Source organism: Seriola aureovittata, chromosome 4, assembly GCF_021018895.1.
Source record: "Seriola aureovittata isolate HTS-2021-v1 ecotype China chromosome 4, ASM2101889v1, whole genome shotgun sequence".
NCBI lineage: Eukaryota > Metazoa > Chordata > Actinopteri > Carangiformes > Carangidae > Seriola > Seriola aureovittata.
In genome coordinates, this window is record NC_079367.1 from 29,546,788 (window position 1) to 29,574,463 (window position 27,676).

Below are 27,676 nucleotides of genomic sequence, written 5' to 3' on the forward strand. Positions count from 1 at the left end.
TCTGTCTCACTGCCTGGCTGTCTCTCTGGCTGTGTGTCTCTCTGCCTGTCTGTCTCTCTCTCTCTTTGTCTGTTTGGCTGTGTATCTCTCTGGCTGTCTGTCTCTCTCTCTCTCTGTCTGTTTGTCTGTGTGTCTCTCTGCCTGTCTGTCTCTCTCTCTCTCTCTCTGTCTGTTTGTCTGTGTGTCTCTCTGCCTGTCTGTCTCTCTGTGCCACAGTGAATCAGACGACATGGTCTTTGAGGAGTTTAAACGAGCCTACCTGAAGGGTGTGGTCTACGGAGACGACGATGAATCTCCCACCGAGGCCTGAAACCTCCACCGCTCAGACCCTGTCCCTGCTGTCCATCGCTGTCCAGAGCTGAAGACAAACACAGTTTAGTCCAAAGACTTGATGGTTTGTAATGTTAGCAAGGTTTCCTCTAGCACTCCCCTCAGTTAAATCGTCAGGATGATGTTTGATATGTCATAGTGTGACTGTAGTGCAGTCTGCCTGTAGGGGGCACTGTGGTGCCGTGGGACGCACCAGTCATGTTTTACATACAACATCAGAGAGAGAGACACAGTGTCGTATCCTGTTTCTGTTCAGAACCACAGGGTCTCTGATGTTCAGCTTCCATCCAGAACAGAAACCCCAGTCCTGGTCCTGGTCCTGTCCTGGTCTGTCAGTCATATTCACTGACTGTTAAAGCAACATGTCACTGACCAAACTGTGTCTGACCTGAGGCTCTAGCTCCATCACAGCATGTTGATATGAAGCAAACAGAGCAGGGAGTCTGTGACTGACAGAAACGATTCGGATGTCTAGTTCCTTTACTGTTAATGATCCCTGTGGTGAAGTAACTGCTGCAGTAGAACAACAGTGTAAATGATCCTGTTTTTTCCAGTCAATCTGTTGACCTCATTCTGACCTGAAAACAGAGTAGTGGGTAGAACAGATGTGAAGGACTCTGTAGTGAAACCCATTTTTACTTTCTTTACAACAGTATTTGATTGTGTCTCCATTTATTACAGAGGTCACAGGTCAACAGAAGAAGTTTGTCTAGTTTAAACTGATAGTAATCAGCTTCCTGTCTGAGAATAAAACAAACTCTGTTGTAGAGAAATGTGTGTTTTCTTTGTTTCAGAGATTGAAACAAACTAAATGTCATATTAATAACTATTAATTAAAATGTACTACCAGTTTCAACATCATGTGTTTTTCTGTGTATTATAAATGTGTTTGTTTTGGTAGAAGAATCCATGACTTCCTTTCATGTCAGTGTAAATCTGAAAAAGCCAGACTGTAAGTCTATGTCTGACTGAGTGTGACCGAGTCTGAGTGTAAAGCACGGTTGCATCTAGTACTGATGGGTTGTGTAATATTTGATTCTTCCTTGGTCAGAATGAAAACACTGGCAATCCAGGAGCTGAACTCAACAAACTGTCTTTCTTGTACCACCAGCAAGAATGAACAGCAGTCTTTGTGTGTATGTGTGTAATTTCTGGAATAATGAAATAAGACAGTAGTGGAATGTACAAATATGTATAAAACAAAATTATAGGGATAAAGAAGATATTAAATATCCTTATACTAGCTAGCTCACCGCTACATGCTTACATCAATGTGAAAAGAGTGTAAAGAACCCATGCTGACCTAACTGGACCTTAGAACCTCTGACTGGTATGCACATTAAACACCAAGAGCTGTTTAACCATTTATTTATTCAGGAAATTCAGGAAATGATGGAAGGATGGATGGTGTATCTTCTGTACAGCAAACAAAAAGTAAATACCACAGAATAATAAAGACAGGGTAACTAAACCACCTCACATTATTAATGCATCCAAAAGGAAAAAAATGAATCTCTCCTTCATTCACCAGGGTTCTGCTTATCCTGTTAACAAAACATAATTAAATACAGGATACAACTTAGCTACTTCTGCCTCTAGATTAAAACAATTTGACTCACTAACAACCAATTTTCAGGTGACATGAACTCAAAAATGAAGATTCATTGAAGGAACATAATTTGAAAGAAAATAAACAATAAATAATATCAAACAAAGGACATTGGTCTCCAACAACTTACTGGTGTGGCAGCACGGTCTGAAAGGGATCTTGGTTGTACACACCCAGTGCTTTTGGGAACTCCCCATCTTCTCCCCTGTCCTCTGACAGGTGAATCTCCACCCACCCAGTCTGACATGTTAGCTTGAGATTTTGAACAATCAACATTGCATGTACAGCATTGTGCCTTGAATTACAAGGTAATAATGTTTTACAGAGCAGACAATAGGTGTAGTAACCGCTAAATCAGGCAAACTATAAGTGAGGGCATCCTTTATCAGCCAGTTCCCACTCTAAGAATTATAACCATTAGCTTGAATTTAACCATATGAGGTAAAGACAATCAACAAGCAGGGAAACAGGACAAAGACAGGAAGTACAAACATCGAGACGCAAGGAAACCACTACAAAATAAAACAGGAAGTGGCAAAATCCAAACATAAACTCAAAAGGTCTGCCATGGCAAACCATGACACCCACACTCACTTCACTTGCCACAGTGTGCCACTATGGGGTACTAATATACTGATAACTAATAACTAATTACTAATAACTCAGGGAGTAACTAATCAAATATTGTCAGAACTGTTTGATGAGACATTATAATGATTACTATATTTCTATGTTCTTTCAAATCTAGATATGATAATAACTATGACCAGACATCTGCTGACACTGACATGTAAATGCAATGTGAGGATATGACTGCCTCGGACTACTGGTCTACACAAACACATCATGTTGTCATAGTCTGGATGGTGAAAACAAAGCATGTTGTAGATCAGTGTGTGTCGTTATGTTATTGGTTCAGACCTGCTGTACCTTCAGTGATACACACACCAGAGGGTTTCTTTCACTGTTTTATTGGAGATTTATTCTTAGAGAGAACAAGTAATCATGAGTTAGCTGTTTTATATTTTTAATTAGAAGAAAACCACCACAAACAAAAACAAAAACTTTCTGCTGACTAAAGTTTCTGAATTAAAAGGCATCTTAGTTGTATTGTTGGAGGTGTTACAGTGCCAGATCTGTCTCCAGTCAATCAGAGGTTCCACTGTTCAGAGCAGGAGCTGCTGTTCATAAAGTCACTGCTCCTGTGCAAACGAACAAGCTCTTCACCATGAGAGGACAAACCTACGGAGTCTCCAAAGGTCAAAAAGATGAGGTTCTGATCAACTTTCTGGGAAGCTCCATCAAAATCTTTGGACGCCCTGAATTGAGTTTTGTCCTCGGAAGCCAGGTGAGGAGACGGACACCAAGACATCAGATGTGCAGTAGGTGTTTAAGGCTGGATCCTCTCTATGAAACATCTGTGACTGACTCATTAGGGCGTGATGGACTCTACAGTCTCTTTGTTTCATTGTTTGAGAACAGAGATACCTCAGGGAAACCCCGCCCAGCAGAGGCCAGGTGGATCTAAAGCGAGGTGGTATATCACTTTACACTGGCGCTGTAGGATCACTGTCAGGGGATCCCCAGAAGACTTGCTGCCTGTAAAGCTCCAACACAGGCTGGAAATCTCAGCAGTTTACACATAAAGACAGAGACAAGATGGGAGATAAAGGATTCACACAAAACATCACAGGGTGTTATAACCGCAGAGGTATGGAGGTTCTCCTGATCAACAACCCAGTCTCTGTTAGACTTAAAATGAACCAGGCTCTGTAATGACTCCAATGTAACACAAAGACAATACAAAGGAACAGAGTCGTAAAGGACCAAATAAAAAACCAAAAAGCCACAATGAAACAAACAGCGAGAAGTTTAAACATGAACCTACTGTCAAAAATAAGATAAGATACAGATTCAAAAATCACAACACAAATGATTCAGCTGAAGCTAATTTAATTGGCCATATTTTTCATCTCTCTTGAACAGGACGTTGACACTTGAATTTTGACTGAGGAGTTTAATCTTCGTCTGACTGAACCAGAGACCACGACTGATGATTCCAGTGCAGTGACTGGGTTATCAGAGTGGCTCAAATAAAATCATCAGTGAAGGGGTCCAGAGTTTAAAGATGGGTTCATGTGACTGGAGGCGCTTTAACATCAACATCAACACACCTGCAAATCTGAACCGAGCAGAAACCACCATGTCTGAATGAGACCTGGTCCTTGTGTCAGAATCAGAATCTCATGCCCACATCTGGAAACCTTTGCAATTCAGTAACTGCAGCAAAAAAGCTGCTGTGTGTCTCCTGGAATCTGAGGCATCCCCGTCTGCAGCATCACTTCTTCTTACACCTCTCACAGAAACATAACAGTATCCATCAATGCAAGAGTACAACGCTAACTGCTGTGAGCACTGAGCACTGAGATGGTCTCTGCAGAAATACAGTGGTTTTTATTTTTTATTTGACAGGTGTCTCATGTGATCATGCTCAGACATGATGGTTTCTGTTTTAGATGGTCTATCACAAAGATGGTCAAGGTTTGTCAAATGATCTAATAGTGTCTTTGTCTCTGTTGTGGACATTCAGGAAAGGTACTAACTGACTGTAGATGTAGTTTAATAGCATGTTGTACAAACTAGTCTATTTGAAGCAGACTGAGTCACCTGTGTTCAATCGTACCCTCATCATCACAACTTAAACCAACATAAGCATGGGTTCTCTGCCTCCGTGTAATGGGGTCTAAGTTCTGATGTCTGGGACATTGGCCCTGCTTTTTCTTGGTTGGTGGTTCATCTCAGTTTGGGTCTGTTCCATATTCGGGGATAAAGTCTGTTGGTTGGTTTTCATATTTTCATAGTTCACTCATCTGATGGTGGCCTGTGATGATTTACTTCTCAGTCTGTTGTGTGATTGTTGTGATGTGTGAAGAGCAAATAATGGTGTTTGAAGATCTTTTTTGCAGCTTCTAGGTGACCATGGGTCATTTATTGATCATTAGTTGGATCCTCCACCAGCAGGTGAGGTGGACTCAGGTGTGTCTCCCCAACTGTATCCGCCCTCAGGTAGCGTCATTTGGGGCATGTAGGCTCTAACTAAGGCCATATCACATGTATCTGGGTGGAGCAAGAAGCCAGAGAAGGTGCTGCTGGCCTCAGTACCGGCGTACATGCCGTTAGTGACTGAATCCTTCACCTGAATCCACACCCTGTCCCCTCGGGCGAGGTAAAGGACGACTGAATGCGAGGTGGTCCCTAACACTTTGGGGTCTGTGGTTTTAACGACTGGCACGAAATTATGAAAGAGGCCAACTTTGAGGACCCTTTCATGGACGGTGAGGTGGTAGCTGAAGACGTAGGTGCCGTTGATCGGGGCAGTGTAGAGACCAGTGGTGGGGTCGTAACTCCCCTGGACATTGTAGAGAACAGAGGAAAAGACCACGGGGGTGTTGGGCGGGGGGTAACTGGCTGCCAGCCCTGCAGAAAATGCTGACTGGATACTGGGCATGCAGGGACCAGGAGGACCCATTATCCCAATTGGCCCGGGGTCTCCCATACCCCCCTGTAGGCCCCTTTGCCCTGCAGGCCCTGTCTGTCCCTGGTCCCCCTTGTCCCCCTTGTCTCCTTTCTGCCCTGAACTCCCATCTACTCCATCTGTACAGTTACACTCCCCCTGGGGCCCTGGTTCCCCCTTCTCACCTACAGATCCAGGGGCACCAGGGTGACCCAGATCACCCATATCACCCTTAGTGCCTTTCGGCCCTGACAGCCCTGAAGTACCAGGCAGACCTCTGAGTCCTGCAGGGCCAGGTAGACCTGGGATTCCTGGTGGGCCCTGGCTGGACTCACAGGCTTGTGGACAGACTCCGTCATCTCCTTTAGGACCCTGAAACCCTGGGCGACCCTCCATACCTTGATCACCTTTGTCACCTGCAGGTCAAGAAAAACCAGGTCAGGAACTGGACCTGAAAATGAGAAACCAGTAACATGAAGGTACTCGCTTCACCTTTGAACCCTTGGCCTCCTTTGGGTCCCAACAGTCCCGGGGGTCCACGCTGTCCCTTCTCACCCTCATCTCCTTTCTGTCCTGAGGGTCAAACACACAGAAAAAGTCAAAGTGATATTTGCAGTAGAAACAGAATATGTAGAATGAGGAACCAGGAAGCCATTTACCTTTGATCCCTGGTCTGCCCACAGAACCTGGAGGGCCTCTGAACCCTGTCAACCCCCTTCTTCCAGGACTACCAGGACTACCTGATGGGAAAGAGAGACAGAGATTAACTCTGAAATTTTTGTAAGCACAGAGGGTTCATCTCATGTTCCTGTAAATGATTATTCATTTATCAAGATCCTGATCCAGAACCATCACACCAGATAGCAGTCCTGGATCAGGATCAAGTGTAAAGTAATAAACAACACAAATCACTCTGACTGCCAGAGTGTTAGGCACCAAAAAGCTCAGGGCTGCCACCAATGGACTTAAGGTATATTACACTTATTTTATACTTCATATCCTGGTCCGGGATCAGAACCACCTCCTGGGACCTGAATCACTGATGGTCAGAATCTGCATCAAAGAATCAGAGACCTCCAGCGATTCAGTGTGTTGCTTAAGGACCGCCCTCATCATGAGGTCATGAGGAGCTGGGGAAGGACCCACCCCCTGCTGAGCCCCTGGATTAATATGAATTAAATCTCTAACACAGCAGAGAACTCAAAATGTATCGGCAGAGTTGTGTATTATTTTGTCTTTACCTGGCAGTCCCCGGTCTCCGCGGTCTCCTTTGGGCCCCTGGGTGCTCTGGCAGCGTGTGCAGAGGCAGAACCAGGGGATCTGGTCTGAGGGGACGGGCACCGGGCCCTGCAGCAGCATCTGACAGTAGGCTTCCATGGCCCCGGCTGGCGGCTCCGTTATATTGTCTCCCTGACTGTGAAAACTGCCTCCGGGGCCATCCATGGGTGGGTAGGAGACCGTAGGAGGAGGATGGAGGGGGGGCTCCCAGCTGTCCACGGAGATGGGCTCAGGCATCGCCACGACAATGGGGAGGGACACCACCATCAACAGGAAGTGAAGAGGAAAGGTCGGCATGGTCAGTCTGCAGAGATGTTAAAGGACCATTAACTCACCCCACTTTCCTCCCATAACCTCAGTTCAGTGAACGTCAGCTGATTTAGAAAAATTTTCATCATCATCATTGTGTGATGAACATAGACCTAGTCCTGATTAAAAACCAAACCGCTCAGAGACTGGATCATGTTCTAAACCAGGTCTGAATGTTCTCACACCAAACATTTACTCTATTTACTGATGTATATTTTAAACACACCACACTGTCTATGTGTCCTAGCACTGCTGCAAAAGCTAATGATTTTATTCAGAAATATATAATCTATGAAATATATTTAAGGTGCAATTTATCATTGAAGTTGACCAGAACAGATTGATTTAACAACAGTTTAACAGTCTAACTGTTTTATTCCATTTACAGATGTTCTTAAAGGGACAGTGCTTCTTTCTTAAAGGATAAGTACAACTAATTTATTTTACTTGTTAACATTTCCACAAAGAAATAAAAAGACCTTAGCTCTGATCATTTCAGCATTTAAGTTATAATCAATCAATCAGTTATAATCAATCAATATATTAAAATATGTAAAGTGATTCAACCTGTTGGAAACTCCACTAAGGAAATGTTCATGTCACAGGTTAATGTCTGAACAATTAAAAATCTTCACATATTTCCTGACGGATGAGAGACGACGCTAAAGCTTCAGTATTATGCTCATCATTTATTATCATGATTAATTTGATCAAATGACAATGATGAATTCAAACAATCAGAGAATAGTTTATATTTATAAGAGATTTTCTGTTTCCCACAAAGATAATGAACATATTGATATTATCAACATTACACTATTATTACTGCTCGTGACACACATTCTGATAATAAACATAGTCAATTTTCCATTTGCTCATGTTAATGTAATTTATTTAAGTCTCAGATTCTCACCCATTTTTCCCGTTTATTAAAAAGAATTTTTCCTTTTTTCAACCGTTAAATCTTTTTTTAAAGGTGTCTCAGTTACTCACCAAGCGGTGGATCCTTCGATCTGTCTTTCGTCTCTGATCTCACCTGCAGCTGATCTCACCTGTCACATTCACAGCTGCTAATAAAACACACAAACTCCACCCACCTCAACACCTGTTGACCCACCCACACAGGTAGGTTTGTGTGTGTCTTTGTTGAGTAAAAAGTAGGCCTGTTTTGTCTTTTTTCTTTACTGTATACTGTGACCTCATTACAACAGTACACACAGGTGTCATATCACAGTGTACACATACATACACACACACACACACCGACACATACTATTCTCATACTCTCATATCATGTGTGACACTGACCTTCATCATCATCATCATCATCATCACCATCACCATCATCATCATCATCACTGTTTGACAGACAGAGCTTTTCACTTCCCACATTCACCCATTCAAGCACACATTCATGCATTCATACATTCACAAATTTATACATTCATATATTAAACCATTCATACATTCACGCATTTGCACTTTAATACATTCATACATTCATACATTCACACATTCACATTTCATACTGCATGTTTTTATCACTCACACACCAATGCCCCTTTAAGTCACATCTGAAGCATTTGGTGGCACATGTGGTTTACAAACATTTCACATGTAGTTTTTGGACATTTCACATGTGGTTGTTGGACGTGTCCCATGTGAGTTTTGGACATGTCACATTTGGTTTTCGGACATTTCAGATGTGGTTTTGGATATTTCACGTGGTTTTAAATATTTCACATGTGGTTTTCAGACATTTCACATGTGGTTTTCAGAAGTTTTACATACGTTTCTCATGTGAAACAGTTGGGGCACATCATGGTTCAGTGTCCTGCCCAGGGACAACATGTGGACTGGAGGAGCTGGTTATCGAACCACTGACCCTCTGATCAGTGGACGACCTGCTCTACCCCCTGAACCTAAGGCTGGGGGGTCGTGGTTTATTCCTCTAATCACTGGTGAACCATCTCAACACACCTGTCTGTCCCCTGTTCAGTGGATGAGGTGAAGGACATAGAGAGACGAAGATAAGGACAGCTCTCTCTGTTTTATTTCTGAACAGCAGTGATTCACACTCTCTCTCTGTCTCACACACACACACACACACACACACACACACACACACACACACACACACACACACACACACACACACACACACACACACGCTTAATAATGTTCCTGTGAGTCCTCTGCGAGTCTTGAACAGGATCCTGCTGGTCTTTGTTGTCTGCGCAGCGTCTCTTTCAGGTCTCAGATGACCTGGTTAGGATTTCAAGGACCTGATAATGCACAGCTGTAACTGTGATCCCTCTGTGTATGGATCCACTGGGCCGACTGCACAGAGACACAGTCTGTAGGTGTGACTTTAATTGTGCTGAGTCCTGGGAATTAGGATGGGAAGATTCATGTAGGTCACCTGTGGAATAGTGTGGTCATGTAAGTCACCTGAGCAAGGTGACTTACATGGTGACTGATCTGTGAGCTGCAGTATAAACCAGACCTCACGTCTCACACTGTAAACTCCTCTTAATGATAAACGTATTAACTGCTTCATGTTGTGTCACATGTAACACATCACAAACTGTATGAACACATAACTGAGGCGGAGCCTGAACCAGGTGAGACAGGTGTTTGTTACTGTCAAATTGTAACTGCAGCTCTGACCTTTGTTTTGAAGTTGACCCACAGAGCAAAATAAAACTCACATCACCCTCAGAAATAACTCAGTACATTTACTAAAGTGTAGTTCAGTACTCCAGTACTGACAGAACAGAAGGATTAAGACTCACAATGCACGACTCAGAAACAAATGATCAGGGTCTTAAATTCAGGCAAGGTCGGTACACGGGTAATCAATCAGAACAGGCAGACAAATCCAACGGGCTAAGGCTAAACTCTTGGTCAAAAAAGTAAACTGGTCAAAAATACAGTAGGTAGAGCACGGAGAACAAGAGGAGAGGTTTGACACACGCCAAAATAAAACAAGAAGGGAAAAACCAAAATTGACAAGAAACAGAAAACATATCTTAAATCAGGACGTCAGGAATCATCGAGGAGGGTAGGGTCCAGAATGTCCCTAGAGGGCTCACAAGACTTCTCCTTTGGACCGTACCCCTCCCAGTCCACCAGGTACCACCGACCGCAACCCCGGCGACGCGCTGCCAGCAGGCGCTTCAACGTAAAGGCAGGAGCCCCATCAATGTCGTGGTTCTGGAGAAACAGGGAGCTTTCCTTGACCGGCTTGACACAGGAAATATGGAACATGGGGTGGATTCTCCAGGGCCTGGGAAGCTTAAGACCACCGTCGGGTTAACTCTGGAGAAGGGACCCACAAACCAAGGAGCCAGCTTACGAGACTCCACCCGCAGAGGAAGGTCTTGAGCTGACAGCAAAACCCTCTGTCCAGCACTGTAAGCTGCAGCTGGGGTCACACAGCGGTCAGCTCGCCTCTTGTTACGTATGCTCAGCTGCTCAGAGCAGACCTTTTCTTCAATGTTCCACGTGACTGCCCCCACCACTCGAGAAGGGGACAGAATGTGGAATGGAGAGTCACTAGAGGGGTCCACTTCAAACTGACGGGACATAGCATCTGGTTTAACAACACACCCAGCACGATATGACAGAGCGAAGTTAAACAGAGCCCAGCTGGCTTGTCGGGAATTCAGTCTCTTGGCTGTCCGAATGTATTCCAGGTTCCTGTGGTCAGTCCATACCAGAAAAGGCTGCTCCGCCCCATCTAACCAGCGTCTCCACTCAAACGCCAAGTTGACTGATTACCCATGTTGTAATTCCGCTCCACCTGGGATATTTTCGAGGACAAAACAGGACACGGATGGAGCTTGTTGTCTTTGGGTAACCGCTGAGACAGGACGGCCCCCACCCCTACATCAGAGGCTAAGCTCAGCTTGAGGAGACCACTGGAACTATACATTGGAAGAGGCAAGTGCATGTAACTTGCATGCAACTTGTACTTTATTGAACTACTTCCATTTCCTGCTGCTGTACTTTACATAGTATAGTATTGTACGTGTCACAGTTCAGATTCAGATCTTAAACATTAAACATTGATGAGTTAAGAATTTATGACACATCATCCTCAACCTTTTGTCTTGTCAACCTGTGCAGGTGCAGCAGAGACGTCGCTGCTCTAAACTCCTGTTTAGTCCTGAGTTAATTAATTAGTCTGGGTGACTCCATCCTTTTTATCCACCAGTTATCTTTTATTCTCATTTACATTTTTCTCAAAGCCAAGTGAATAGACTGGAGCTGACTTTAACAACTGCTCCATGAAAAACCAATGACGTGATGACATCAACACATGGTTCTGTTCCAGGGACTCTGACTATAGACCGATTGTACAGAGAACAGAGTGGTGTATATATAAAACCCAGTGGACACGTTGAGGAGGTGTTTTGAATTTACAAACTGGGACTTATAACAGGTACTGTCTCATCCTATGTATCCTATGTATAGAAAACGTCATTCTCACCAAACAATAAACAGGGGTCACAGAACACCTGATTGTTCTTCACTGGATCCACGTTAGAGAAAAAACACCTGAGGAGGGAGATGAAGATGTATCCTGCAGGTCACCTGGCAGGGGATCAGGACCATGGCAGCAGCTAACTTCCTGACAGACCTCAGATCTGTCTGCGCTGCTTGGAAGACTGAGGAAGACCTCCCTGATCTAAACCAGTGGCTCTGAAACTTTTTCACTGGAGCTGGAACAAAGCGGTCCTCTATATGTAAGAGAACAAGTGCCTGTGTCACCTGATTCATAACTGATGGTGTTACATAGAGGGAGCATTTACACGTCTTAGTGTTACCCTTCCCTATTTTTACAGTAATTGCATTAATATGGTCTGACCATGTTAAGCTGTGATCAATTATTTTCGCCAGGTATTCCTAACCTGCTGCATTGGTATCTATTTAGTAAATCTATTTGGGAGTCCCTAGCCAGATTTCTTCTTCTTTGTCTTGGCTACATTTGAAATCATCTTATTTCCTCCTTCCCAATCAGACACAGAGTTTAATTCATTGCTTAATGTTTCATTTAGTTCGTTACACAGTGCTATTTTTGCCTGTTTTAATGCATACAACAAATGGTTGGTGAAAAATCAAAATAAGAGTGGACAGATTACTCTCCATCCAAGAGAGAACAGTTGGTAAGAAACAATAGCCACGTCATTTGGTCAAATCATTAGGAATCAAAAGTAGTACTGAAATCAAGCATCACAGACTCAACCATTTTTTTTTTTGGCTATTTCCTTTAACCAGTTATCCATTATGTGAACCAGAGCAGAGTTGGTGAAGTGACCAGCCCTGTATGCATTGGATTATTTCCATAGTGCAGGGAACACAGAACTGATCAAACATCTGTTAAAAACACGACATAAAGGGACAGACAAACCTTAAGTAACTGACCCTCCATATTGGCAATACCTGGAGATGTATCATCAGAAAGGTTTAACAAAATTTTCAACCTGCACTTGTTTGAGCTCAGATGTTTCTCCTTCATCATATTGTTCCTTAACAAGTCATATGATATAGAGTTCTGCAATGGAATCATGAAATCTCTTAATTTTTCCACCTTGTTAATGAAAAAGTTGGTAAAATAGTTTTTTATTATCATTTATTCTTCATTTATTCTAGTCTTTTTGACATAAACACCCTCATAATCTACATAAGTGGCGTACATATTTGATTTCATTGAGCTCTTCCAGATTTTCCTGTTGTCATTTCTTGCATTAGTGATTTTCTGTTTATAATATTCTCTTCTCATATTGTTATTCAATTTGATAACCTTATTCCTCAATTTACGATATATTTCCCTATCGTTCAAGCAGCCTGATTGATCTTGCTCATCTTTAACATCCATCACATACAGGTCTTGATTAAACCTCTTAAAAGACAGATGGAGTGTGATCCTATTCCCAGTTTTAGATGGTTTGATATTACCAACCAAGTTGTGATCACTGCAAACTTTGGCTGAAGAACAGTTTTTGAACAGTGCTCACTTTGCACCAGCCTTATTTGTTAACACTCTGCATAAGAAATGAAAGTACAGGAATGGACCTAAAAATATACAAAGGCTTTGTCGCTCCAGCTGTAGCAGGGTACAGCACTGTACCTTTGACCATTGATACATTTTTGTACCTTTTTGTCTGGGACCTCTAAAAGAACATTTCTGTACCCCTAGTGAAAAATGTACCTTTATGTCCTGGTACAGAAATATACCCACTGGAAAGGTGCAGAATTTGTCATTTGTTTTGATATTTTTGATTGATTAAGTGTTTTTTTGGCATCTTTGCCTTTGTTTTGATAGGACCCATGGGCGCTGCGGTGAGGACTAAACCCATGTGGTATGCGGCCTACCAGGTGAGCCACCAAGGTGCCTCCAGAATATGTAACTTGTAAGGTACAGTTTGAGCGACATGTCATTTTGTACCTTTCTGAGGCAAAAACATACCCCGAAATTCAGAGACAAAATCATTTACAGTTTTTGACCAAATTATTAAAAAACTGACAATCAGTTTACATCTTTTAAAAAATTCAACATGTAAACTAATCAATTTTCAGTGCATTTTAACATATTGCTCTGATAGAACTGGCACATGAAGCTTTTTAATATTAAGCTGAAGCATAAGACCTGACGGGCCAGTCTCAAATCACTGAGTGCAACCAAGCAAAATTTCATTTTGGTTTAAAACAGAGCAAGAACAAAGTTCAGTGAAAGTACACTTACAAAATGCTCATTCTGTATTAGATTCAGTTCATTCAGTGTTTTAACACTGGCTTTATAAGTCTGCCTCATTACCCTACAACATTATTAAAACCATTATCACAATGTAAAGACTGAAATCACTGAAATGAACACCCAGCTATGTTGTTAGTGAAGTTGATAAGATTATTCCAAGACCAAGAACTGAATGGAAATTGTCACCTGTTTTATTACAACAAACCCAACTCTCTATTTAAATCAAGATTTTGTGATCAGTGATCAGCATTATCTGCCTGTACCTTCATCTTGTTAAAAGTACAATTATGTACCCTTTGCTGTCCGCAATGATTTCACCTTTAAAATGAAACAAAGGTCCACAGTTACCACCCTAAGGACCATACAGGAATTGGAGGACAAATTGGACAAACAGAGAGCAGCTTACTTTATCTTCTGGCTAGTTAGCCTTGGCTCCTTTTGAGAGGGTTTCCGGGTGGGGAGAGCCTTCGTCCTCTTCTGCAGTGTCTTGCCTCGTGCCCAGCTTCCCCATCAATGACTGCAACACAGCTTAAAACACACACTCATGGTCCACACTAATTACTAATGTTTGTCAGCTGCACCTCTTCAGGGTGCATTCAAGTGCACTGCAAACTGTGGGAAAAACAAACATTAGGGCTGGTTCAGGCTTTTAGACGGCTGGACATGATACAGTGCTTTTAAGTCCATTTCTTGACAAGCGTGGCAGGTGAAAATGCTTTTAAAATGTTTTATTACATAAAGTGTTTGACCTGAATAATCACACATTCTGTCATTGTGTTATTTATGGATGGAAATATAGTGAAAATAAATTATTCCCCTTTTTGCTCAGGAACCCCCTCAAGGACCCCTGGGGGCCCCCGGATGAACCACTGATCTAAACTCCTTCTACACAAGGTTCGACAAAGATCATCAATCACAAACGGCAGACGCCATCAGCAGATAGATACTGCTGCAGGAAACACAATCATCCCCTCCCTCAGAAGAGCAGCCCCCAGGTCCTGAAGGACCAGACCTCAGTCCTCAGACCTCAGTCCTCAGACCTCTCTCATCATGAAGACCTCTGAGAGGATGGAGCCACATCACCAACGCCACAGCTGCATGGACCCTCTTTAGTTTGTGTATCCCACGAGAGGTGTTGATGATATCACACTTTGCGTACTGAACACTGCCCATGAACACCTTGAGGGCCCGAACACATGACCCCGGCTCCTGTTCATGGTTTCCTCATCTGACTTCAACACCCTCAGAGTATCGGCTTAAAACTTTTGAAGTGCTTCAACGTTCACAAGTTAATCCTGTTAATGATGGAGGTCCTCGCCCTGAGAACACAGACGGTGCTGATCAGGAAGAGAACGATCCTGTGCCGCTCTCTCTACTCTCAGATGGCTCTTGCTCAGAGCTGAATCTGACTAAGACCAAGGGGATGTTTGTGGAGTGGGAATGACTGTGACCATAATTCATGGGGAACCAGCGGAAATACCTGGGCACCTATTGTCACGACTGAGCAAGGACGTGAACCAGTCACTGTCACTGGAGACAAACTGCACAGAGGTGATGATCAGATGATCAGAAGGAACCAACAGCATCAGTGTTTCCTGATGAGACTGAACTCAACACCATTTACATCTCTTCCATAAGCTTCTCACGGCCTTGCTGCTCTGTTATGTAAGATAAGGTTTTGAGATGTGACTGTACTGATCCCAGAGGAAAAGAAAGTGTCACAGCAGCTCAGGAGACAGACCAAGTGTGTGTCGGTGTGTGAATGTGTGTGTGTGTGTGTGTGTGTTACTACTTTCCCTGCTTCCTTCCTGGCTTTGAAAATAGATCCAAGTAAAGAGAAACCAAACTGGACACCTACACCACTCTCCTGACCTGTTTCTGAACACACACACACACACACACACACACACACACACACACACACAGTTTTTTACATAAGAGGACAATGTACTGACTTCTGTTCTCCCAAGATATTAACCTCACTGCTCTCTGACTTACATTGACCCTCAGCAACATCCTGCTGGCACCTCACACCTGAGCCTCCTGTGAGTCCACCTGAGACCATCTCAGCCTCTAGTGAAACCACTACACGCTATGACACCCTGTCAGATCCTCTGAGTCTTATCTGCTCCACAGAGGGAGGAGGTGAAAAGTTTAGGGCAGCATCTCCAACCCTGAACACACTGTGACACATTCAGATTTAATTGTCATTCTTTCCATGACGATGTTCACGATTCAAGGGAACAAACTTCTGTTTACCCAGAACAGAGTCAGGAACAAAGACCGAACAGTTAAAGTCAATGAATGAAGCTCCATAATAACCGGTTTCTGTCTTCAAACCAAACATCCCAGTCCTAACTACACTGTAACTGTGTCTGTGAAGTCTGTCATCAAAGTTGATTAAACCCAGATCTAATATTTCAGGATTCAGTATCAGGATCCCCACACCACCTCCCTCCGCCCAGCAGAACCAGTTCAATGAGATCACACATTCCATCGTAGTGTTTCATATTAGCAGGAGGCCTGTGAGTGTGGCAGGTGGATCTGCACCCAAAATGCTTTTAAAATGTTTTATTACATAAAGTGTTTAACCTGAATAATCAGGGCCATTTCTAGCTTTTTGGGGGCCCTATGCAAGATGCTGTTTGGGGGCCCCTATTTTGTCAAACTACAATGGGGGGGAATCCAAACCCTTTAAGATGATCTGAGGAGATGCAGCAATGTGTTACACTTGAAGAGGAAAACAGGCTTGATTCATGAAAAACTCTCAAATTCAAATTAAACATCTCAAATTGACCCAGCAACTAAAAGCTACAGAGAATGATAATAAAAGTTAAACAATGTCAATAAATGCAACAGATTTTCCTCAAAAATGTTTAATTTAAATTTTGAGAACAAAGTTCTCAAACATGAATCATCACTTTTGTCACTTTCAGGCGTTTTCTGCTTTCATCTGCACATTGTACTCTTTAAAATAATAACAACGATGGTAAATTAGTGATGAGCACTATATGATATAGAAGGAATATTTTAACCTATATTTGCAGGGTATTACAAAGTGGACAACTTGTATCTAATGATGATATAGTCTTACCTTGTGCTCTTACTGAGGGCAGAACTAGTATAGTCATATACAGTATAGCATAAATTAAATTGACTTTAATTAGTGTTATTATGGTTCTTTTGAATAAAAAAAATACAAACTAAATTGTCACAATAAATATTGTAATAAATGTGGCAACTGCAACTAAGTCAGCAGAGTTGTCAACTAACCACAAAATACAATAGGAGAGATAGGACAATCTTTCTTAACACAGTGATCTTCAAAATTCAAAATTCATAGTTCTGTATGAATAAGCCAATAATAATAATAATAATAATAATAATGATATTAATAATTATACGTTTTAATTATAAAGCAAACATCACATCATAGGCCTATAAAATGACAACACACTAAACTTAATACAATCATCGTAAGAACAATCCTAAAGTAATGTTACTGTGTTAAATATTTAACAGCACAGGAGGTTTATGACATCACAGTCAACACGGCAAGACGTTTTCACATTTAATGGCTAAATTTGACTTCCCGGAGTCAACATTACAGATCTCAACAACAACATCTTGACTATCCATAATTCCAGTGTGAGATATCTACAATTTAACTCTCAGAGTTGGCGTCTTGAATTCCCGTCAATTAAAGATCTATATTTTCCTTTTTTAGTTATCATGAATTATGTTTTAATTCGTCAAAACGATGTTGCTATGATGTCAGAAGTTATGGCAGGTAGGAGGAGGGGCGGGTGTCTGGAGACAATACATGTTAAATAAGATTTAATATATAGAACAACTCTGAAGTGAACAAAGCTCCTGTTCCCCACAAGTTCCTTGATTATGAGCTCCTTCTACTTCATGGCATTTTCTAATTATCTTATCCACAAGAACAACCGCCATTTCTTCTGCTAACACTGTTCAAATGATTTGTTTTCTGGGTGAATATCCATGGGAAAGCCTCTTCTCTCTTCCTCCAGTTCATTTGCTCCATTAATGGGAAGCCTCGCATGAGTGACGTCATGCGCAACAATTCTGACGAGTCAAAATGACGTTTGCAATATCATTAACTTTAATTCTGCTTAGTTAAAACTGAATTACAGATTGAATTGTCTTTATAGATGTGTGACGAGTCGGATGTATTTTTCAGTGACGTCATTGCAGATATCTGTAATTCCATTTTGACAAGTAAAAACTGAATTACAGATAACTTTAACTGTCTTTTTGACTAGTCAAAATGTAATTACGACTGCATGATTTAGTTGCAGATATCCACATTTGACATTGTGGCTATCTACAATTGAATTAAAGACATCTGTAATGAGAAACCCCATACACATAAAAAAGTGACGTCTTTTGTCCTAGGAAGAATGAAGTTGTGGATATCTGAAATGTTCATTTTGACTAAAAATAATCGAATTAAGGATATCTGTAATACCATAACTCACACTACCGTTATTCTCCTCACTGACGTGACGTGCGGCTGTCAGTCATCCCATCATACCTGTCGGCAGACGTCACTCATTGCAACAGCTTCCCTGTCATTGCAGCTTATTTTTGTTTATATCCTACATTCAATTTTTGAGCATATAAGTGCTTCACTAAACACATGAGGAGGCTTTGCTGGCTACAAATAAAGACAGGTAATTGTAATCCTCCCCAAATACATTGAGGCTGAACTTGCAGCTTGGGGCCCTCTAGTGGCTGCGGGGGCCCTACGCATCGGCATAGTCCGCATATAGCAAGAAACGGCTCTGTGAATAATCACACATTCTGTCATTGTGTTACTTATGACTCAGGCCATGGGTCCTATCGTGTGTCTGATGACCTGAACACTCAAATCACCATGAGACCAAAACCCAGAACTAATCAAACCCTGAAAACTCTTCTCAGCCTGAATCTGTGCACCAAGAAAGAAAAACAGCAAAAAAAAGTGTCAAAAAGTCTAAATTATGATTTGGTATAAGAGCAGAACGATAAATCGAAATATCATTGCAACACCCAGACGATAGGAGCTGCAGTGTTTTTTTATTAAGGTCAACTGAGTCACAACACACCATCATAAATCAGTCATTGTGGTGTTACAGAGACTGAGTATCTTTCTATCTCTTAACTTTAAAAGTCACATTTTTGAATCACTGTCATAATAGCTAGTCAAACTTTTAATTACCTTTACTTTTGATTATATTTTGTTTGATATATTATCCTCTTCTAGAAACAGCCAGTGTCAGGATCTGTCACTATGCTGGTAAGGCTGGACCCAAAATGCAGCCAACACAGCGGAGACGGTGCAAACAAAGAGCTTACACAACACTGGTGTAGCACAGGGAAACACAAGAACTTAAACAACTGGCAACATGAACAGACCGAGGACAAACCAGACATGAACAGACTGAGGACAAACCAGACATGAACAGACTGAGGACAAACCAGACATGAACAGACCGAGGACAAACCAGACATGAACAGACCGAGGACAAACCAGACATGAACAGACCGAGGACAAACCAGACATGAACAGACCGAGGACAAACCAGACTTGAACAGGCAACACGACCAGATGATGACAAACCCAGAGATAAACAGACAAAGGGGAGCACAAAGACTATATAGACAAGGGAGGCAAGGGTGATTGAACACAGGTGAAACACATTAGGGTGGGGCAGACAATCACCACACAGAAACAGGACCAAGACAGGAAGTAAAAACATTGAGACACACAAGGAAACCAATTACAAAATAAAACAGGAATTGACAAAAGTCCAAACAAACTAACAAAAGGCGTCTGCCATGGCAAACCATGACAGTCAGTGACAAAAGAATCAAAGATCGAAGATGTATCACAAACAGAAATTAGACATTAACACAGCTCACATTAAATTATACATTTTGGTTTTATAGAAACAACGTGATTTATTAATTAATTTTATTAAGTTTTATTATTATATATATATATATATATAATTTTTTTTTAATTAATATATTCGGCCTTTTGGTAAGGAACTGGTTTTGTTGTAATGTTATTCTGTGACCACCAGAGGTCAGTAAGCGCCCCTGAATGCTCTCACTGCGTTGTCAGGTCTCCGCCGCTGGGGGGCGCTCCCTCCCCTGGTCCTCCCCGGAGGTCTGATGGCAGGATGGCGGAGGTAGGGGGACCGGAGTCCGCCGCGGCCCGGTGCCCGGACGAGTCATCGGACAGCGAACCGGAGCAGGAGCCCGGAACCCCGCAGAAACTCATCCGAAAAGTGTCAACGTCCGGCCAGATCCGCAGCAAGGTATGGGCGTTAAAATCCCGCCGTTTTTTCACGCACATTATGTGTGGTCCGAGTCGGTTTTCATTCAGCGGGAGTGGGCCATATACTGCCCCGAGCTATACCGATGTGTGCAATGGACAGAACGATACACAGAACTCCTTACTAAAATTTTCACGGTTTCACATTTCCTTCCTCAGCGGACCAATTAAATCTAATGTCCTGTACCAGTTAAGACAATTTGCAAATACAGAGGGACCGTTTTTTAATACGGCCTATAGCAGACACACCTGAGATAATCTTTCTTCCTAATAATTCATCTTTTATAACCAGTGTGACACATTTTCCCACGTCCTCTTCCGCCAGTCACTGCGGTTGGCGATAAGAAGAACAAGCACAAGCATTTAAAAACAGGGGCATTTAATTGAAACCCGTGCAGTTTGGTAGATGTGGATTTTTTCCGATGTGAAGAGTGGATGAGACTGAACTTTGAACTACTTTAATCCTGGTTTGGATTGTGCGTTTATTTTCTAATTAGTAATGTAACTTCAAATCATGAGGATTTTTAGCGGAGGTTGGTATTAGTCCTTCAAGCTCATCAGTTTGGGGTAAGGGCCACAGCTGCTGAACTAACACTGACAGTAAATTACATTAAATGAAGCAGAATTAAAAAAAACTCTAAATTTGAATAGATACTCAGGTTAAAATGTATTGAAGAAACATTATTTGACACCCGAAGCCTCGGTTTTGAACTTCTATTTCTTCAGCCATAATGTGTTGCTCTAAGCTAACCGAATAAAATGAGAACCAGGATCAGTTCGGGGTCTGAGAAGGGTTCAGATCTTTGGCCTCGGAGAAAACGTGGCCCGGACACGGTTAATAAATATGAGTAAACACGGTGTCAGGGGATATGTTGGACGAACAGAAAACCGGCAATTTAAAGCTAGGCTAACCAGGCTAACTCCTGCTAACCGGAAGGTCTCAGGCCCGATGAGCCCCCCTCCCCTGCTCCGTAATACAAAACGGTCCCCGGTTAGCGTTAAACCGTTACCCGGTATCTCGAGCAGACTGTCGGTAACTAGTGAGACTGTGACCGCGACCGCCTTTAAGATTGCGCCAGCCGCTTGGAACTGTAGTGATAACAGCAGATACACATAAACAGTGACGGTGGTGGATTGTAACTAAGTACATTTTTCCAGTACAGCATTGATATACACTGTGGAGGTACTTCACTGCATTTACCTGACAGCTGCAGTGACTGTTTACATTCAGATCCATAATACAAGACACAATCCACTAATTCATTATTTATTATTAGGACTGCAACAAACTATTATTGTCATTATCGATTCATCTGCCAATTATGTTATCAGTCAATTGATTAAAAGTCAAACTATTAAATGTCAAAAACAGTGAAAAAAGAATATCTAACTTCTTCCAGTCCAAGGTGAAATCTGAAAAAGTCCTGATCCGTCCAAAGTCCCGATCTGTCTAGAACCCAGAGATCCAGAGAAGCAGAAAGACCTTTGTTTTAGAGACTGAAACATTTTGTCTAATCTGTGCATGAAAAAGGACTAATCGATCAATTGACTAATTATTTCAGTTCTTATTATTATAGATTAGGGTCAGTGGTCCTGTAGTGAACGATTATTTCACAACCTTGTTAAAAAGTTGTTAAAATGAGCTCTGCCTTTACACATGAGTGCATCAGTAATTATGATACAGTAATATAACATTCATAGAGTAAATTCTGTCAGTACGTTTTCATTTCTTTACTCAGGTAACATTTTGAATGCAGGATGTTTCCTTGTGTTTCTGATCTGGAGTCAGTGGTTTTACTGAAGTAAAAGGTCTGAGTCCCTCTATACCTGTGTTCAGTCAGGATCTACCTGTGTTCAGTCCAGGTCAGACATAAAACTCTGCAGTCTGTTAACCTGCAGTCCAACTGCAGGCGTCACAGTACTGTTCCTATGGGCTCACATGTCGAGATGAAATGATCGGTTGATGAATTGATTGATCACTTGATAAACAAAAACTCCTGACTTTCCTGTCACAGTGAACTGGATCTCTTGGTCAGCTCAGACTGAAAGTCACAAAGTCTATTTTATTTATACTGAGTCATTTCAAAGAGAAAACGATAAATCTTCAGATTAATTGATTATGAAAATAGTTTAGTTTCATCAAAACTGAATTGACAGAATCAAATATACATTTATTTTTCGCACACTCTTTGTCTGAAAATAATCTGAGAAGTTGTGTACAATAACACAAACTCATCTTCAGCTGCGCATGAGACAACAGTCCCAGTGTTATTGTGGACATACGGTGGTTGTGTGTGGTGGGTGCTGGTATTTCTGTCGGGCCCTGAAGGCAGCAGCAGCTGGTTCACACCGATGTGGATGTTTTGAGTCACAGGAAGAGAATTTGGCTCCGAGCCGCTCAGTTTCTGTTTAAAGCTGCTGTTTTTGCACAGTGAGAGTCAAAAACATGAGGAATGAGTCATGTGGGAGAAGAGGAGATATTTCTGTTCAGGAGGAAACTCAGAGCTAGTTCTGTTACTGAGGTCTTAATCACTGTGTCCATTAACATTCAAATAATACCAAACAGGTGAGTTAGAGTAAAGTTAGTCTCTCACAGGTGTAACAGGTATGATAATAAACTAGACAGATATTCACTGAAAACTGAGACTAAACGCTGCTGTAGCTGCTCAGCGAGGGTCGCAGCTGTGACAACCTTTGACCTCTTTGACATTCTCTGTGACCCGTCAGTTTAAATCTATGTGAACACAGCAGGACTGTGATTATCAAATACAGACATTATCAGCAGCTGCCTGTCTCTCTCTTCACCAGGTGTTCTGTTGTTAACTGTAGATCCAGGTGTTTGACCTAAGACTCTGGACACAGTTTTAATATGAATATGGTCACAGTCAAGTCTGTTTTCTTAAAGATCAGACTGAGTGTTGTTTCTTCCTCAGATATAATTTTAATATTGGTACCAATAACATGTTAATTAGATCTTATCAAACAGCAGTCAAACTGAACGTGTTTCTGATGATGAGTGGAAACTGGAGGTGGGACTCTGTGAATGGCTGCTTGTGTCAGACCTCATCACAGGACTGTTACTCTCAGCCCTCGTTCAGATGTGATTGTTGCACAGTTGCATTAAAGCCTGTTAAAATGAATTCATTTCACTGACTTCAGAAACTAGGTCTCTCTAGGTTTGGCCTGGTTTCTGTTTTAAACCGAACCAGCTTTATCTTCAGATCAGCAGTGATCAGGGGTGTTCCCTCTCGTATTGATTATCTAATCAGAGTCTGATTTGATAATGAGCATGAAATACTGATGGTTCATCCTGATTCAGAATTTGGACGTTTGTGATCTTAAAATGTGAATATCATGTGATGTGATCCTTTAGAGAGAAGGCGTCTCACTCTGTGGGAGTTGTTGAACTACAGAAACACTCTTTTTGTACTGAGCCTTCTAATTTGTGTTGGTCATAAACTGGTTCATATTGGTCATAAACTGGTTCATATTGGTCATAAACTGGTTCATGTTGGTTATAAACTGGTTCCCGTTAATTAAACTGGTCCATGTTAATTAAAATGGTTCATGCTGGTTATAAACTGGTTCCTGTTAAATAAAGTGGTTCAGTGCTCTGGCTCTCTGTGTGTTTCAGACTGTGTTGAAGGAGGGCAACCTAATGAAACAAACCAACTCGTTCCAGCGCTGGAAGAGACGATACTTCAAACTGAGAGGGAGGACTCTGTACTACGCTCAGACTGCTAAGGTGACTGCCCCCCAGTCTGCTGCTCAGGTAGAAGGTAGAGGACAGGTGCAGCAGAGGTGACCTCAGGTCTCTCTCAGGAGTGCAAGCTCAGTCAAATCAATGGATTATTTTCATTATTGATTAATCTGCTGGTTATTTTCTCCATCAATCGATGAACTGTCTGTCAATAAAACATCAGCCCACATCAATATCCAGAGCATAAGGTTTATTGTGATATAAGACAAAGAAAAGTCTTGTGAGAACCTGGAACATCAACTGTTTGATATTTTTGTTTGAAAAATTACGGTTAATCAATTACAGAAATAGTTGCCAATTCATTTTCTGTCAGTCACCTAATCAATTAATCGACTTATTGTTGCAGCTGTCATATATAAAAGCCCCTTGAATGTACAATGAAAGTATGATTACTGTTGAGTTTAAGGTGAATCTAAATGTTGCTTCTGATGTGAATGTTAATGGTGGTTTGCTGTCTGTCGTCCATTAACCCTTCAAACACTGATCTAGGTTCAGTCTTCAGGTCTGATCTGAAGTGTGTTTCTTGTCTCTGTCTCCAGTCGATAATCTTTGATGAAGTGGATCTGACTGATGCCAGCGTCGCTGAGTCTAGCACCAAGAACGTCAACAACAGCTTCACCGTGAGTCCGAAAACAGCATCAGTCTTTCAGACAGAAACACTTAGACCCCGAACTTCCTCGGGTCGTTTTCAGAGCAAACCTCACAGGTGCGTAGGTGTGGGCTTCTTGTTTCAGGTACAGGTGAGACATGAAATACAGTCCACGAAGTCCAGTTTGAGAATGAGATCAGGGTTCTTGAGTGTTCTCCTGAAATAAGGAGGGCCTCCACCAACCTCAGAAGAACAGACATGTTCATTAAGTATGGGGCTTATTGAAGCTGTGGTGTCTTCTTGTTACCTGAGTTTGTCTTCCTCACTAAAACACACAGTGTGAGTCACTGAGACGACAAACAGGATGAGTGTGTGTCCTTCATTGTCAAACAAACATGGAGCCGTTCATAATAACAGCTCCACAGGACTATGGAGCAACATTAATCCATTAGTCTATAAAATGTCAGTAATGGTATAACATGGCTCTAATGATTTCCAACACAGAGATTCAGTTTATCATCACGTGAGATGAAGAGAAGCATCCAGTCTTCACATGTGACAGACCGAAACCAGAAGACGTTTGACACTTTTCCTTAAAAACTAAGATCAATAATCTCTTATGAAAATAGCTGCCGATGAATTTCATGTTGACGACGATCGATAAATCAGCTAATGGTTGCAGCTCTGTCTCTGAGCTTGTTTTCAGTTGCAGGTTCTAATCAACAGTTTTACAGAGGTCTTCCTTATAACTGTGGTTTATGAGGAAAATCAGTTCACTAAGGATCATCTTTCACACTTTATTGTAGTAGAAAACACACGAAGAAGCCGTTAGTAAAGGTTCTTTCAGTGTTTTTCCTCCTCGTCTTATTTTGGTATAGTTTGTCACTTCCTGTCAGTGAGGCCGCAGAGTCAACTTTGATGTGTATTTATAGAGACTGGGGGCTGTTTAACAGTAGGGTGGGGCTGTGTGTGTGTGTGTGTGTGTGTGTGTGTGTGTGTGTGCACGCGTGTGTCAATGGTCAAAATGCATCATGCTGTTAGCATGTGACTGAGTGTATTTATAGGAAGCTGAGTGTGTGTAATACTTTTATCAATTCTCATAAAATCCATCTCACTGTGTGTGGTGTGTGTGAGTGACAAACAGTACACACACTGATGGTATAGTAAACACGTATTCTACACATCTGTGTGTTTGTTCACTCTATCTTGGCGTCCTCGTCTTTGTTGGTCCTCATGATCTCCCTCCCCCCTCTCCACAGGGGGGTGAGGGGGGGTCAACATGACGACAAACAGGAAGTAGGTTGAGTCATACGAGAGGATGTGGGAGGAGCTAGAAAACAGAGAGGGAGAGGCAGTAACAGAGCAGCAGACGAATGACCAGAACCAGGTCTACTTAAGATCTGCCCCCCCCCAGATCAGGACTTTAACCTAGAGTGTGACTTGGACAAGATTTTAAAGTGGACTTTTTGTGATCAGTTGTGACCTGGACCAGGTTTGAACCCTCTGGAGCTGGTGGGTGGGTTCTGGACTCAGACTGTGGTCTCTGCGTTTCTGTGTTGGAGTTGAACTTCAGAGGAAAGTTTTCAGACACGGTAAGAGTTTTAACAGAGGGAGGGGTTTTCATCCCTGATCTGGATCAACATCAGTATGAGATGACAGTCTGTGTTTATTACGTCATAAGTGCGTCATGTAGACAACTGCTGATTGTTCAGAGTCGTATCTCAGATTTCTCTAAATTGAGTGAGTGGTGGACAGAGCTCCAGTCCACATAACCATATTTAAAGACACAGTGATCACATTTCATCTCAGACAGACTGACAGAGTCAGAGTAGAGGAGTAGAGTCAGGTTAGAGGAGAAGAGGAGTAGAGTCAGAGTAGAGGAGTAGAGTCTGAGCAGAGGAGGAGAGTCAGAGTAGAGGAGAAGAGGAGTAGAGTCAGAGTAGAGGAGTAGAGTCAGAGTAGAGGAGTAGAGTCAGAGTAGAGGAGTAGAGTCAGGTTAGAGGAGTAGAGTCAGGTTAGAGGAGAGTAGAGGAGTAGAGTCAGAGTAGAGGAGGAGAGGCAGAGTAGAGGAGGAGAGGCAGAGTAGAGGAGGAGAGGCAGAGTAGAGGAGGAGAGGCAGAGTAGAGGAGGAGAGTCTGAGTAGAGGAGGAGAGGCAGAGTAGAGTCAGAGTAGAGGAGGAGAGGCAGAGCAGAGGAGGAGAGTCAGAGTAGAGGAGGAGAGGCAGAGTAGAGGAGGAGAGGCAGAGCAGAGGAGGAGAGGCAGAGTAGAGTCAGAGTAGAGGAGGAGAGGCAGAGTAGAGGAGGAGAGGCAGAGTAGAGGAGGAGAGGCAGAGTAGAGTCAACAGAGGCAGAGGAGAGAGAGTGTTACTGTGTGTTAGTGTGTATTTGTGTGTAGTACTGAACACAGTGGTTACTTCAGCCTCTGTCTTCAGACTGTCACATGGTGAGCAGCTCAGAGATGAAGCTCTTTAAATATTTGCTCTTTTTTTCCCAGTCACACCAGTTTAGCTCCATCGCCTGTTCATGTTTAATGGGATCAGAGCTGCAGCTGACGGTGACGTCACCTTCAGCTTCACTCTGACATCGTCCAAACACAATGTGACAGGTTGTTGTTCTCAGGTGTTTGTCCTTAGTTTAAACTAAAACAGAAGAACAGATCTGTTCTGCACCCACTCCTTTTAATGTTATTCTCACCTATTTTGCAGCTGGGAGGGGCAGCTGTTGTCATGTGACCAAACAAAACTCTATATAACTGAATTCAAAACAAGGAATTTTTATTTACAAAAGGTGCCAAAACAATAATTGCACTGGTTTCAAAAAACCCCAAAGTGTTGAAATTGCACATAAAGGAACAAATATATATATAACTATATACTAAATAAAGTTTCAGGGGCAGGGTTCTTTATAGCTCGTTCTGTGTGTGCCAAGCATTGAAGCAGCAACAAATCACAGGAGCACGTCACAGCTGTGACGTCCACAGGCGGTTTCCAGTGGCAGAGGACACACTCTCTCCTCCCTGCTGTGCCAGCATCACTTTTTTCAACATTCCTTCCCTCAACAGTGCAGCTTGTGTGAAGCTGCTGGGGCAGCTTAGACACAGAGCTCTGGTCTGCCAGCTCTTCAACCAGTGCAGTCCAGGGGTGGGTGGGGTGGCCGCAGCATCCGCAGCAGTTGTAGC

The 27,676-nt window shown here is 42.3% G+C and overlaps 3 protein-coding genes and 1 long non-coding RNA gene across 7 annotated transcripts in view; 3 read left to right on the forward strand and 1 right to left on the reverse strand.

Moving 5' to 3' along the window:
- The window catches only part of sagb (S-antigen; retina and pineal gland (arrestin) b), an 11,676-nt gene extending 10,508 nt beyond the window's left edge, over nucleotides 1-1,168 (forward strand). For all 3 annotated transcript variants that reach the window (XM_056373651.1, XM_056373649.1, XM_056373650.1), the window contains one exon: nucleotides 217-1,168. In XM_056373651.1, coding sequence (XP_056229626.1) covers nucleotides 217-310 — 94 coding nt within the window. In that variant the 3' untranslated portion in view covers nucleotides 311-1,168. The remainder of the gene's footprint in view (nucleotides 1-216) is intronic.
- Nucleotides 1,169-2,949: 1,781 nt separating this feature from the next.
- Nucleotides 2,950-14,339, reverse strand: LOC130167438 (inner ear-specific collagen). Its single transcript, XM_056373640.1, has 5 exons — nucleotides 14,210-14,339; nucleotides 6,695-7,035; nucleotides 6,113-6,193; nucleotides 5,946-6,026; nucleotides 2,950-5,869 (listed from the first exon to the last, which is right to left on the reverse strand). Exons 2-5 carry the CDS (start codon nucleotides 7,026-7,028, stop codon nucleotides 4,938-4,940), a joined length of 1,428 nt encoding a protein of 475 aa, XP_056229615.1. The 5' UTR covers nucleotides 7,029-7,035; nucleotides 14,210-14,339; the 3' UTR covers nucleotides 2,950-4,937.
- On the forward strand, nucleotides 10,382-15,643 carry LOC130167464 (uncharacterized). Its single transcript, XR_008827293.1, has 3 exons — nucleotides 10,382-11,791; nucleotides 13,372-13,424; nucleotides 14,633-15,643. It is a non-coding gene; the product is annotated as an uncharacterized LOC130167464 (long non-coding RNA).
- Nucleotides 15,644-19,982: 4,339 nt separating this feature from the next.
- LOC130167425 (diacylglycerol kinase delta-like) overlaps nucleotides 19,983-27,676 on the forward strand; it is a 34,288-nt gene continuing 26,594 nt past the window's right edge. The window contains exons 1-3 of one of the 2 annotated variants that reach the window (XM_056373614.1): nucleotides 19,983-20,132; nucleotides 23,784-23,894; nucleotides 24,449-24,529. In XM_056373614.1, the coding sequence (XP_056229589.1) occupies nucleotides 19,995-20,132; nucleotides 23,784-23,894; nucleotides 24,449-24,529 (330 nt within the window). In that variant the 5' untranslated portion in view covers nucleotides 19,983-19,994. Of the gene's footprint in view, nucleotides 20,133-23,783; nucleotides 23,895-24,448; nucleotides 24,530-25,866; nucleotides 26,091-27,676 lie in introns of those variants that run through there. The other variant, XM_056373615.1, reaches the window with a different exon arrangement.

Excerpts from the sequence above, each read along its gene's own strand:
- LOC130167438 (XM_056373640.1), bottom strand. The coding sequence starts at position 7,028 with ATGCCGACCTTTCCTCTTCACTTCCTGTTGATGGTGGTGTCCCTCCCC. Across the intron at positions 6,194-6,694 it reads CGGAGACCGGGGACTGCCAG|GTAGTCCTGGTAGTCCTGGA; the intron begins GTAAAGACAAAA and ends CTTTCCCATCAG. Across the intron at positions 5,870-5,945 it reads AGGAGGCCAAGGGTTCAAAG|GTGACAAAGGTGATCAAGGT; the intron begins GTGAAGCGAGTA and ends CTTGACCTGCAG.